Source organism: Polypterus senegalus, chromosome 9 (genome assembly GCF_016835505.1).
Source record: "Polypterus senegalus isolate Bchr_013 chromosome 9, ASM1683550v1, whole genome shotgun sequence".
Classification (NCBI taxonomy): Eukaryota; Metazoa; Chordata; class Cladistia; order Polypteriformes; family Polypteridae; genus Polypterus; species Polypterus senegalus.
In genome coordinates, this window is record NC_053162.1 from 173,955,247 (window position 1) to 173,970,003 (window position 14,757).

A 14,757-nucleotide genomic window follows, 5' to 3' on the forward strand; every position below is an offset into this window, starting at 1 on the left:
TGGCTGATTGTAAGTTAATGAAAGTTTGCTTTTTTTTTATCAATGACATTGTTAAATATACGGCTTACTGCAACAGCCTTCGACAGCAGCGAGTGGGTGAGTGGATGGACTCGATTGATTCCGAATATCGAGGGGTCATTTCAAATGTTTTACTGAGAGAAGGAATAGGACACTTTACAAAGGAATGGGTATGGCATCTTAAAATATCTTACCAAGCTTAAAATGCAAATCGGTGGAGCAAATACCTTATCAACTCTATAAAAAGGCGAAGTTTAGTCTGCTCTGAATGCGTTCGGGAGGGCGTGAATGAGTGACTTTACAGGAGTATAGCACGCGTGCACAAGTTAGCGAACGCAGTACAGTATAGTGCTACATAGTGCTGGATGCCACTAGCTAGTCACATCACCATTTCCAAGTGCGTCTTGAAGGTGACGCTCAGTGGACCAAAGCCATAGACGTTCAGAAAGACAGGTAGACAATAAACGGCAAATATGTAGCATATAGACGCTTTAAAACAGATAGACGGATAATGATAGATAGATAGATAGATAGATAGATAGATAGATAGATAGATAGATAGATAGATAGATAGATAGAACTCAATAAATAACATCGATATAACGATGAACGCTCTATAGTTTACTTGATTAACCATATTTATATATCGTTTTTCTAACCTAATCAAAGGTCTTTAGCATCCACCTGGGTGTTGAGTCGCCAGCCGTTCCTACACCAGTTCACTCACCGCACGTTAGCTGTTAGGTATTGATGGGGTAAGAGAGAGAAAGAGAAAGCAAGTAAGGAAATGGGAATGATTGGGGGCGGGACCAGAATGAATAAGGCCATGGTGGGCAATTTGGACATCAGGAAACTTGGAGAATGCAATAACGGATAATGAAATGTGATAGATAGATAGACAGATAGATAGATAGATAGATAGATAGATAGATAGATAGATAGATTTATTTAATCTGACTCTTAAAAATTAATGTGCCACAGTGGTTCTTAAGAGCTAGAACCTTTCCAACCATAAGGTTCCATAAAAAAAATATAGAATAGATGATAATAGATTCAGTTGGGCTCATGATTTTAAAAGAAGAGTAATACAGGCTAAGTTCCGGTTTTCTTGATATGATACTTATCTGTTAGATGGCCTAATAGAAAGTAAAGATTTCTGTTTTGTCCCATGCAATACGAAAACAGCCCTCACAGAATGAAATATTCTTTGTCAAGAAATGATTCAACGAGGAAACGCACAACCCAGTAAAGTGCCATTAAAGAACCGTTATGTTTAAGAATGTAGATAGATAGATAGATAGATAGATAGATAGATAGATAGATAGATAGATAGATAGATAGAAAGAAAAGGCACTATATAACAGATAGATAGATCTTCATTCGTCCCAAATGGGGCATTTAGATATTTACAGAAGTTCAATAAATAAATAAATTTATTAATTCATCGAGACAGATCCCAGCCCAAAAATGAATGAATAAAGAAACTTAAGATCACTACTTGAATTTAAAAAGCCTGCATGAGGTTTAATCGATTCTGATTAACGCTCTAAATAATTAACGCTATAAATTAACGTCTACAAACCTTAGAGTAAATCCAATGAAGATAATGTCAATTTTTATATAGATAGATATGTATGAACTTTATTTGTTCCCAATATATACATATATACACATATAAATATATATATACATATATGAGTGTGTGTGAGTGTATAAACAATGCCCTCAACAATTAAACTCCTTAATCGGTTACAAAACATACGATTCAGAAAGATGAAAGATGCCTCCTCTATCCATATCTTAAAGTCCTGTGACAGGTCGCAGGGAGTCAGGGCCAGTCCCGGCAGCGTCAAGGTTCCGGACAGGACCCTCTCCCGACTCACGTATATATAACTTCGTCTTTCCCCACAGGTAGCCTTTTCTAAAGCGGATAAAGTTAAAGGATTACCGATAATCGATAAAGCAAATATTTTGATTGCGCAGTGAGGAACGCCTAACTATGTTCTATAAATGCTCGAAGGCTCGAATTCCTAAAACCACTGCCTGCTTGATGGGTACCACCAACAAAGGGCAGGCTCCATGCCAAAAGTTTCATAGCAGTAATTACATTACACTCACAGCTGTTGGATATCGGGAAAAGTGCACGAAGGCTTCAGAACTCGTATTCAGTTGGTGAATCTTACGAAACTTTCGGATGAGATAATCCATTAATCAAGGGTTTTCCCGGAATGAGTCTCCCTATACTGACCTTATCGTTCCAGTAATTTTCAAGTAACAAGAAGCGTTTTTCACTTTTACTTTATAAACTGAGGATTTGCGGAATCTAATTTTGCGCCCAAACCGGATCAGCGTCACTCTTTAAAATCCAGCAGTGCGTTCTGCAAAAAGAAGTCTCGAATTTACGACAAAAGAAACCTCCTTCACTTTTACTGAAATCATTATAACTCTCTAGAAAGTAACACGTGCTCAATAAATGTAGAAATTCACAATGACTGAAAAATAAACGAAATCGAAACTCGAAAGAATTTAATAATGAATTATTGAAATAGTGGATAGAAAACCGTGAAAGGCACTATAGCATAGATAGATAGATAGATAGATAGATAGATAGATAGATAGATAGATAGATAGATAGATAGATATGGCACTATAAGATATAAATAGGCAGATAGAAAACACGATCAATGTATTATATCTGCTAATTGTTTTTTCTCCAGCCTCCCAAATTCTGTTGATGTCGTCATTGCCGCATATCATTTCACCACGTTATCTTACAATAGAAGCAAATTTTCAGTTTTGTTATTTCATATAGTACCTTTTGTGAGTTTAATTACACACAAATAAAGCTTCTATGTATTTAGTGACCTTATATATCCGGATATTGATAAAAATATATAAAGCTGGTAATAAAATAACAGACAGAAAGATAAGGCACTATAACGTAAATATGAAGAACATTTACGATATATTACATCAAAAATTCTTCGAAAGCCACAGCCCCGCCCTCAGTTTTTTCCAAATTGTCATTCCTATTATTTCAGCTCTTATAGCAGAAACAAATCCTCAGAAAAAATCCATATTTTTATATACAGTAGTACCTTTTAGCAACTTTCTAGAGTTTAACAATAATCAAATAACGAAGATTAGTTGGATAGTAATCTTATATATCTTGAGAAAAGTGCTATTTAAAGCTGATATTAAAGGTACACTAAGAACAGATTATAGTTTCAAAATTAGGTGAAGTCATTCATAATGTTTAAAAGGAATCCATTAATTAAAGGTCAGGGTAAATGTACTTTCTTTTCTTGCGTATAATTCTGTACTTTATAGCAATTTATATTATTCCTGTGAAATTGTTTAATGTTTTGGATAATAAATAAAACATAAACGGTATTTAAATAAATAGAACGAGGATACGCGTTTCTCTGTTGTACTAAAACTCTGGCACATTAATTAAATCGTAAATAAGATTCTTTTTAACAAATACAAACCCTATTCGTGTCGCGGCTCTCTGTCCCAATCTCGTTCATCGAACGTCCAAACACACAACCCGCTAACTTAAAGGAGAAGTTCTGACTGAGGACGAGTTCGTTTGGCTCCGGGGGATTGAATGTTCGAGAGTATTGCCAGGTATTATTTGCTATATTTCCCCCCATTATTAGAGGACATTTCGTTTGTGCCATGGACGGTATGTTTAATTCACGACTTATCCTGCGTTATGCGCCTTGTCCAGGACTGTGTTTTTTTCTTAAATTGTTCAGATATTCGAGAATGTACATTCAAAATACCTCGTCTAATTTTGGAAGCCCCTCATATCCCTACAACGACTACTAGGTCTGCCTGCCCCACGCATCTGAGCAAATGAGCGAAGTTAAAGGCGCGTTGTGTTGAAGGGGCTGTTGTCGAGTACTAATGTTTTGTTATGGCTTGCTTATAACTGTGACACGTACTTGATGACCCAAACATAATGATATTAAAAGAAGAATTGGACTGATGAAACAATCTTTTATTGTAATTAAAAAGGTATGGACGCCATGTTTTTTGCATCTTCTTCAAAGTTGAAACAATGCGCCCTTCCGATTCAAGGCATGATTTTTTGAGTGCGCCTTTAACGTTCGCATCTTTTATCAATAAAAATTCTTTACATATTTTTAGCAGTATATTTTGCCACTATAACATTTGATTAAATATTAAAACGTGGTTCTGTCAGCTTTACGCAGGGGAAAGTTTAAACACCACGGCGGACTGGTCATGCCTTTCACATTATGCTGCAGGGAAAGGCTCCCTCTCACCGGCAACCCTAAATTGGATTGAATTTGAGATTGTTATGTTACTTATGTCTGAATCCACAACAAAATAAATGACTATCCACTCGTACACGTGTTTCCGTACTCTTTCCTTTATTTGGATATTAACATAAAACAACCACCTAGTGGAATATATCGCGATATTCGTTATTATGCAGCCTGCATATCATTAAGTAATGAAGTGACCACAATTACTGTTGTTTCTTAATGCAAACCAATAAAAAACGACATATAGACACTAAGATACTTATGGCGCACTTTAAAAACTGGACGAATCAAAACTACCCAGAAAATGGAATGACAGGTGTAATTAAATAAGCAAAGGCGGCGTCCTTACTTTGCTGAAATGTTTCACATTTTGGGGTGACGAGATGTTAAATCAAAGTAAACGCTCATGGCATTTCGCTACCTAATCGTCTCTAATTATCGGGGGAGAAATGAAGCCGTAAGGAAACCTCCATTCCACCTGTACTGCTGGACTTTTCAGCTGCGCAGGTCGGTGCGCTATTAACTTTTAAATAATGACACATCGGCTCGGGTAAACCTGGCGAACATTGTCGCACCAAACGCCTTTTCTTTCTAACGGAGGCTCATAGTGTATTTTTTCCATAAACAATAAGTCGATGAAATATTAATGGCGCTGTAAAGTGTGTAATTGTTTAAGTGCCTTAAATGATCCCATTTGGAAATGGATTGTTTCCAGTCTTTGTAAAGAGTGTTGGCTGTCTGGTGGCCGCCAGGCGGGTCTAACAGCTGGTGACCGGGCGCAGCGAACCGCCGGCCGGATCAGGAGAGCCGACAGCTGGTCAGCGGTGCTGCGGCACCCCCGCCTTTCCCCTCACATAGGATTTAAACTGCCCACAAAATGTATTAGCTGCTCTACCTGGGGTTTGAGGATCTCAGACTGTGGCCCTGAAGAAAGGTTTGCTAACACTTAGACAAAAGAGTTTAATGGTTTATAATTAGCCTTCAATAAATGGAAATTAACACTCAGCCTCCGCCACGAGAGTCGCCCACCACATGGCAGCTAAGCCCAGGCGGACCACCGAATCGCGTGCACCAAAGGGAGCAATTCAGCTAAAGAGTCAGGAGCTGACTTTTTGACAAACTTTCTTTTTGTTCTTTATTAATGTTATCGATTTCATTAGTTCCTGGGCAGGGGATCCTTTCGCTCCTGGGCGCTTTTTGTCAGAATAAACTGAATTTAACAAACTTATATAACCTTTACTTTAATTATCAAATCTGACGCTTCCTTATTTACTACATATATATGTATATTTTGGTATTTGTAACACTGTATTAATTCCCGAAAGGAAATATATACATATATACACATATGTGTACTATATACAGTATATACATATAGACACACTGATACACTATATGTACATACAGTATATACACACATGTATACGTTTTCATGATCAAATCTAACATTTCTGTATTTATTACCTATTTATATATGTATATCTATATATAAATACTGTAACACTGTACGTATAGTATATCTATAAATATACATGCACAGTACATAGCAAGTTTTCATTATCAAATCTATCATTTTCTTATTTATTATCTATTAATATACAGTTATGTACACACACACTATATCTACTATACACACACACACATATATATATACATATATATATATATATATACATATATATATATACATATATATATATATATATACATATATATATATATATATATATATATATATATATATATATATATATATATATATATATATATATATATACATATATATATATACATATATATATATATATATATATATATATATATATACACACACACACACATATATACATACACACATACATATTTACTAATGGGTCTCAGATTAAGTACTCTAGGTAATCTCCTGACATTGCATGCACTTCTTTATTCAACTCATCATTCTCACAAGAACACAGAACAAAATCCAAATGGAGCGCATCGCGAGCCGCTAACGATGCGCGTCTGAAAACAAATGACAAGTGAGGCGAATTAACGACTTAGTTGTTATACGGGGAGAGGAGCTTGTGCTCCGACACTCCGGGCCGATTCCGACTGAGGGGGCCACAGAGACCGATCTGCTCCCCACCCAGTACAGAATGAAAGGGCTTATTCTTGCAAAGTGCACAGCAGCTAATTAATTCAAGAAGTGCCCCTTTATCGCCGGGTTTTTGCATGTGAAAGGACGCCTGCTAAATCCCCCGGCTCTTACCCAGGATTGTCCCGGACTCGGGGTTAATGAAGAGCCGATAGAGTCTCTCTGAGCTCCCGGCAAACACAAAAACACAACATGGAGAGACTTAAACCCAGAGGATCAGTGACTTAATTTAATCTCGTTGACTCAGAATAAAACCAAACAAAACAGCCTTCAGATCAAATTAGGAGTCAATCAAAGAGCAATTTGCATTGCTGTGCTTTGTGTCGCTTATGCGTGCGGCTCCGGGGGTCCCATGGCCGTTCCTCACGACCCTCGACACCCGCGGCACACAAAGTCAGGCCTGATCAATAGTTTAATTACGTCGTTTATACCTCATTAAAATGCAATTTAGGGCTTTCCTGTTTCCACACGCCCTTCTCCCGTGTCCCGTCACTCCTTACGCTTTCCTGTCAAACGCCCTTCTTTAATGCAGCCCATCTTTCAAGCGCCCTTCCGTAGGGTTTGTGTTGAAATCTGCATAAACAGGTTAACCAAAAATTTCCTTAAGAACCGGATGTTACTTCTGTCTATGTCGCCGTTATTAAGGATGGTGTGCGTGTACCCATAGTATTAAAACGCAATTCAACAACGGGTCATAGTAGATATGGTACAATTTCATATACTGTAGTGGTCTTCAATGGTAAACACCACCACAAACATTTAATATAATCATACATGTTCATACAGTTTAGTGATCTGCAAACACAATAACACTGAAGGTATGCTTGAAACGTTAGGAAACCTCACACATATTCACTACAATGCAATACTGTGCCCCACTTCATTTAAGATGTCCTTTTCCTTGTCTACATATTACACGGTATGTTTAATATCAAATTCACCCACCAGTCCATTTGTGTTGTTAACCTGCTTGTTTTCAGTATGGATTTGAAGGGTGCCAACGCCTATTCTGACAGTAACAGAAGCAAAGCAGGAACCATTCCCAGATGGGTCAGCACGCCAGGCCCATTCAGAGTTGCCATGTAGGCTGGTTTCACGTCTACATGAATATGGAGGGACCATGCAAACCTCAATCCGAGGGCACCCCAGTTTGGAGCAGAACTGATCTGTGTTTAAAGTGTAAAGCCTAATGAACTGTACTTCAAGACATGCTGGTGCTAACTGCCTAGGCTAAGGGATCCCAACTTGATTGCGTCCTCACTGGCTGCAGATTTGCTTTCAGTTCTTAACTGATCTTGTCATTTCATTCCTCAGTTTATTTGAGCTCTTTGCCTGCAGAATTTGATGGTTTTACTCTCAGTAAAACTTCAGAAAGTTTCTTTTCGGTTCCTTTTGTTTGTAACACTTAGAAGAACAGCTCAGAGTACACTTTGATTAACAGATTTAAATTACTAAGCCAAAGCACCCTGTTCTACTAAGTCCACACACTTACACAGATCCTGGCTTGATCACTGCCTGTTCTTCTCACTCTGCGTGGCAGGCCATAAAAAGTTAATACATTCAGTCGCTAACATGGATTCTACTCTTTGGATCCTAGCAGTGGAAAATTAGGAAAAGATACTAAAATACGAATTACTGGCAATCATCTATCAACCATCCACTTGCTAAACCTGCTTAATTCGATTGTAGGACTGCAGGGAGTTGAGGCCCTGCTCAGCAATATTGGGTGCAAAGCAGAGGCCAAATCCAGTCCATCTTAACAAGAAAAGAAGTGCAACTGAAGAAGGTAAAACATAGATCCCCACTTAGGCATGGTCTGTGGTGGACTGGTTGGTTCTTCCATTTGCCTCTGGTGCTGCCTTGGCAGTTCACGGCTCACCCTTGACCCTCACTTGGCATAAGCAGGCGCATGAAATGAATGGACAAATAGACTATCATGAAGACCGAGAGCGCTTAGGTGATTCCAGATTTCTTAATCCAGTGCTAATTTTACCAGACAGATGGAATAAGACACTCATTATCAAGAGGTTGGGAACATTTTAAATATGTGATAGCAGAAACAGAATATCTGGATAGAAAAAAAGACAAAACTTGTGGGACATTGGCGGGGTTCAAATTATTTAGTAGTACAGACACAGCAGAACTGGGCGCATTTCACGGGGAACTTGATTTGATACATAAGCGTCTTCCATGTGGACACGGCTTGAGAGCTCATTATTTCTGTATTTGCCCCTATGATCCAATTTTACGGCTGAAATCCTTAGTCACTCCAGCCCCCTACCTCTCTTTAACAATAGACCTTTTAGGCTAAACCTCTTTATACCGTTTAAAACTTCAATTATCATCTTTTGAGCGTTTCGCCTACAAAATAAGAAGCCCTCATTTGGCTCTGCTTTGATATTCTAGATGTCACGGAAGTCTGCAGCAGGCGCTTTAAATTCAGTTCTTTGGAGGGAGTGTGTTTGCTCCAACATAGCTCTTAATTGGCAAATTTAAATTAAAATCCTTGTTTATTTGGGATATTTTCCTGTTGATTTTAGTGCCAGCCAAAAAGTCACACTTGTTTCCTGAAGCTTAATAATTCAAATACAGTTGAGCATTACTAAATGTACAAATTTGGAACCCACATAGCTGGTTTGGCTCCCTTATCTGTAACTTTAAAGAGGTGTGATTTTCAGAAACCTCAAGGTTATCTACCAATGGATAGTGGAAAGGATTCACAAACATCTCTCTATTATAAAAAAATAATCTTAGAAGGTTGGAAGGAGATGAGATGTGACTTTCTCAGAGAGACAATTTCACGTCCTGCAAGACGAGTCTTTGTGCCAAGAGATTTATCCACGTCCGGGGCCGGAAATAAAACAAAGAGTAGAAGACAGAGTAGAATGTCGTAAACAATTCAAAAACGTTGACACGATACACATGCAAAGCAGGTTAGAGATTATGAAAGTACGAAAATCAGAAAGTCTCAAAAAAGATAATAAAGATTGCATTAGTGTAAACAAATGGAAATTATTACAGAACAGCGTAAAGAGACCGAATATACTGTATTGTTCAGATTTAAACTTTAAGTCGGAGACTTGTAGATGGTCTAATTCGTGTTGCCATCAGGGAAAAAAAAGTAGTGTCTCTTCCCAATGAAAAGGCGTATCTGCGAGAATTAAAAGATTTGTTGTTTGGTGAAAGTGAAATCTCGTGAGAGGAATCATTTCTCAGTTGTGTGAATGCTATTGTCAGACACAGCTCGTGTAGAGAGAAAGAAACGATATTCACTCAAGGGCAGTTATACGTTGCGTTGCCACGATGTAATTCCAAACATGGAATCAAACTTCAATGCAATAATGAAAAGGGTAACAGCAAAATGAGATTGAATATATGGACATAGATGATATGACAGAAGAGCGCCACGCGAGATGCAGATCACACAGCACGGCAGCAAGCCAGCAGCTGATCGAGCAAAGAGGAGGAAAAAAAACCCCAAAAAACCTGTGTTTCTTTCCCATTGTATCACCGTTTAAGAGGGGGTTTCGGAGGAGCGACCGCATCTACTTGGGGTGCGTTCAGCCCCCTCTTCACAACGCGAGCAGGAGAGACACTATAGGCTGGGGGGGCTTTGGCGAGCCCCGTAGTTAACAAAAAAGTTAAAAATATGTTGCACTGGATATTGCTTCCCATAATGAAAGAAATTAATATATTATCAGACCTGGTTCTGTAACCAGCTAGGAAGGGAGGCTACACCTCAAACCCAGACAGGCAAGTGATGTGTAAGTAAAAATCAGCAATGATCTTCACTTCATTTACTGAGCAGGAGAACAATCAAATGAGATCCTCTTTACTCAACAGTGTAGATTGCATTTACTATCTTCGCCTAAGGACTACACGCGCTTCAGAACAGGTCATACACCTAAAGCTAAGCATGCTTGGATGGGAGACCACCTAGGAAAAGCTTGGGCTGCTGCTGGAAGAGTCTTTGAAGAGGCCAGCAGGGGCCGCTTACCCTGTGGTCCTGATTCTCGGTGGTCATTAAAGATCCCTGGGCATTCTGCCCCCCTAATCATCCCCTGTTTCTAATTGGCCATCTCTTTCACCACCTAACAGACAATGTGTGGTGAGCGTACTGGTGCAATCATGGCTGCTGTCACATCATCCAGGCGGAGGCCTGCTTCCCCAACTCACTATGTAAAGCACTTTGAGTAGCGAGAATAGTGCAACATAAAGGTAAAGAATTATTATTATTTTCTAGAAACCTATATGAATCTTTAACTATTATTTCATCAGTCACAGGCATCTGTAATGCAGCTTCACACTTTTCTCATTTCATGAGAAAACAAAACAAAGTATCAAATGTTAAACAGTCAAGCACTTGGCACAATGGTTGGGGCTGCCGGTGACTCTCAGCTGGGTCACTGTCCACAGAATTTGCCCATTCTTCCTGTGTTCACATGGCTTTTCCATAGTTTCATCCCAATGACGTGCATGTTAGGCTACACTGTGACTCTAAATTTTCATTTTTTGAGGGCGTCCTGTGATGGTTAGGCATCAAATATAATGTCAGCTCCTGTTTTGTGCCTGATGTTTTGTGACAGACTATGTTATGGAAAAAAGCAGTATCAGGACATACACGAATGAAAGGCAGCTGACAGATCCCAAAAAGTAAATATTGGTTATTCGAATACTATCAGAGGTTCACTGTGATTCACTGAATGTTTGGTGATGGATGTTTGGCAGGATGGCTATTAAAATGTAAGTGGAAAAAACTTGAATGTAAGAGCAGTGCTTTTGATCAAAGGATAAAATTCTTTAATAGTAAAGCAACCTCATGCTGTCCCCTTCCAACACACTGTAAACCACTATACTCTCATACGTGTTTGTAATTCGTCAAGGAAATTCCCTGGTGTGTTCAAGGGTGCTGGTTGAATTTGAACTTTGCTAAAAGTGGTCTAGACTTAATGTGAGATATTGTCAGTTTTTGTTAACATAATTTGTTTCTTTTTGGAATAGTCAGTGCAATGAAGACTGAATCAAGTTTAATCTTTTGTACGCAATTAAATGCCAAACCACAAGTGATATGCGGTACATTAACTTTACACAAGTATTGTGTTATTCTACAGCACATTTCTATCCAAGGTAGATTTTGTACTCAAACAGCCCATTCGACACCTGGTTAATTCCTCAGATCTTGACCATATTTTAACCATAGCTTCAAACAGGTAGGTCAAATGTACTTTTAAATGTGAATTTTGAACTTACAGTATATAATGGTGCCTGGGTTGCAGGAGGAGAAAGGTGATTTGGCACTGGACATATAACTACCCAACTACAAAATGGTCTGAAGTGTAGGTAATGGTAGCCCATAGTTTAAAGAAATGAATCAACAGAGCACTATCCATCCATTTTCCAACCCGTTAAATCTGAACACAGGGTCTGCTGGAGCCAATCCCAGCCAACACAGGGTGCAAGGCAGGAACCAATCCCGGGCAGGGCGCCAACCCACCGCAGGACACACACACCCACACTAGGACAATTTAGAATCGCCAATCCACCTAACCTGCATGTCTTTGGACTGTGGGAGGAAACCCACACAGACACAGGGAGAACATGCAAACTCCATGCAGGGAGGACCCGGGAAGCGAACCCACGTCTCCTAACTGCGAGGCAGCAGCGCTACCACTGCGCCACCGTGCCGGCCAACAGAGCACTAGGAAATAGAAATAAAGTCCACAAATAAGGTGACTGGGGAGGTGTAAGGAAGGGAAAACTGATTTTAAATCCAACTATGCCCTTCACAAAAGAACTGTCTCCTTACTGTACTCCGAACTTGTAAGATTTTGCCCAAGCCATTAGTGAACACAAACTGGCTTTAGCAAATAAGAAGGTTTCTTGATATTGAAACAGGAAAAACAAAAAAACTTTAAAAAGGCTGCATGGTTTATTCCAGGAAGCAGATTAATTAATTGCCAATGTTTAAGTAACACTCCCAGAAAAAATACACGCTCTTCCAAATATTCCCTTTCTTGGAAATCCCTGATGCCAAGAAATAATCCTGGTCAAGAATCAATTGTACATAATTAATTTATTTTAAAATCAGAAAATTAGAATCTTGCTCATAATAAACTTGCTTAAAGAATCTGTTCTTGCTATATTACCCACCTGTTTTCTGGAACCTGTGCATGTAAATAGTTTATAGATGCTAACACTTCTACATTGGAGCTTCAGTCACTAAAAACTCCAAACCATCTGGCCTTGATCTCACTACAACACTGTAGCCAAGGAAGACCTCCCAACAAGAGCATGTGGGTGTAAGTGGTGTCAGACAACTTCATGTTTCAGACAGTTACCACAACTAAAATCAGTCTTCATTTTAAAAGACACATGGCCTTGTTCACTGGGTCCATAGTGAAGGTCAAAGGGTGAAAGGTGGTAGATCAGGATCTTGATTTTGGTTGAAAGCTACATTTTTCGTCTCCTGCCTGGTCGATTATGGGACTTCTTCTTCTTTTGTGTTTTCTTTATTAGGCCAGGCTCCATTCCACTTGAATATTCAGATCGAAGGATGTTAGCAACACTTTTGTCACTCCCCATGGCTTTAAAAGCTCTGTAAGAAAAAGATTAGAGAGCCTTCAATAGGACACCAAAGAACTTAAAAATAAAATTACATTCAAACAAAACAACTCTAAGACAATGTTTACATTTTGTGAGATTTTACAAGACAATATTTAATGAAAGTAGATTAATTGGCTAGAGCATAGAGACGTGGTTAATATTAAGTGATGCACATTTAGGGTGGTCTTAAGTATTAACCACACAAATACTACTGCCATTAAATTGTGAAACCCTACCAAAGTAATTTAATTTCTGCATCATATCCAAGAACTATTTCAACCTTCCAACTTAACTGTGGAAAGAGTACAAAATTGGAGGAAACCAATTAGATGTTGGAATGAAAGTGGAGGGCGGCATGGTGGCGCAGTGGTAGTGCTGCTGCCTCGCAGTAAGGAGACCTGGGTTCGCTTTCCGGGTCCTCCCTGCATGGAGTTTGCATGTTCTCCCCGTGTCTGTGTGGGTTTCCTCCAGGTGCTCTGGTTTCCAGTGCTTGGTGAGTGTGTGTATGCCCTGCAGTGGGCTGGCACCCTGCCCGGGGGTCTGTACCTGCCTTGCGCTCTGTATTGGCTGGGATTGGCTCCAACAGACCCCCGTGACCCTGTGTTAGGATATAACGGGTTGGATAATGACTGACTGACTGAATAAAAGTGGATAATCCACCTGTCTATGAGACACACTGCATTGAATCTCCTAGGACAAAGTTTAAAAAAAAATAATGAACCACTTTAATACATTTATGTTAGTATATGTTAGGTAGAATGCACAGTGGGAACTGGGCAGTCTCATGGCCTTGGAACTCCTGCAGATTTTGCTTTTTTCACCAACATCGTGCCACTGGAGTTTGTTTTATTTTTACTGTCTTCTCTGGCCATCTAACCGTAGCAGCGGACTTACCATTAGAGACTTAAAAATGAATCCATACAGACTCTGCTCCCTCTAATACTTATATAACTGTGTTACGTAAGTGCATATTGATTTATCCTTATCTACAATTTTATTATGTCACGTATTCATTCTTATTCCTATCTAATTGTAATTTGTTTTATTTTCCTTTCTCATTGTAAGGCACTGTGAGCTACATTCTTTGTGTGAAAATGTGCTATAGAAATAAATGTTGTTTAAGAAGCCACATAATGTACAAAAAACATTGTGAAATACTACAGGACTGCTTATAAATCATAGCATATGACACTATCTTCAAATCAGGAACTTTGTTAAACAGAACCTTCCAGATTTTCCTCATCTTGCACCCTCATCCACGCTGGAAAAAATATTGCTCAATTTTGAGGAATTAGACTCCATCTCTACAATATATAAAATCATTTTACAATCCCTTCCTTTCAAAGATCCAAGAGGACACTGGGAAAATGACCTCTCAATTAATATATCAGAAAACGAGTGGAAAGTAGCAATGCAGAGAATTCACTCGAGCTCCATATGCGCAAAGCATACAATTATACAACTCAAAATTTATATATCAAGCTCATCTGTCTCGACTAAAACTCTCCAAAATGTTTCCAGGGCAGGACCCAACCTGCGAACGTTGCAACCAAGCCCCAGCCTCACTGGGTCACATGTTCTGGGCCTGCACCAAATTAACATCATTCTGGACAAAAATTTTTAATTACCTCTCAGACAGCCTTGGACTCACAATCCCTCCTAACACATTAACAGCTGTGTTTGGGGTTCTTCCAGAGGGGCTTAAAG

General features: G+C 39.0%; 1 protein-coding gene across 1 annotated transcript in view; it reads right to left on the reverse strand.

The window, feature by feature from the left end:
• Positions 1–12,354: 12,354 nt before the first annotated feature.
• The window catches only part of ddx31 (DEAD (Asp-Glu-Ala-Asp) box polypeptide 31), a 133,189-nt gene continuing 130,786 nt past the window's right edge, over positions 12,355–14,757 (reverse strand). Inside the window, exon 21 of the mRNA XM_039764299.1 lies at positions 12,355–13,042. Coding sequence (XP_039620233.1) covers positions 12,898–13,042 — 145 coding nt within the window. The 3' untranslated portion in view covers positions 12,355–12,897. The remainder of the gene's footprint in view (positions 13,043–14,757) is intronic.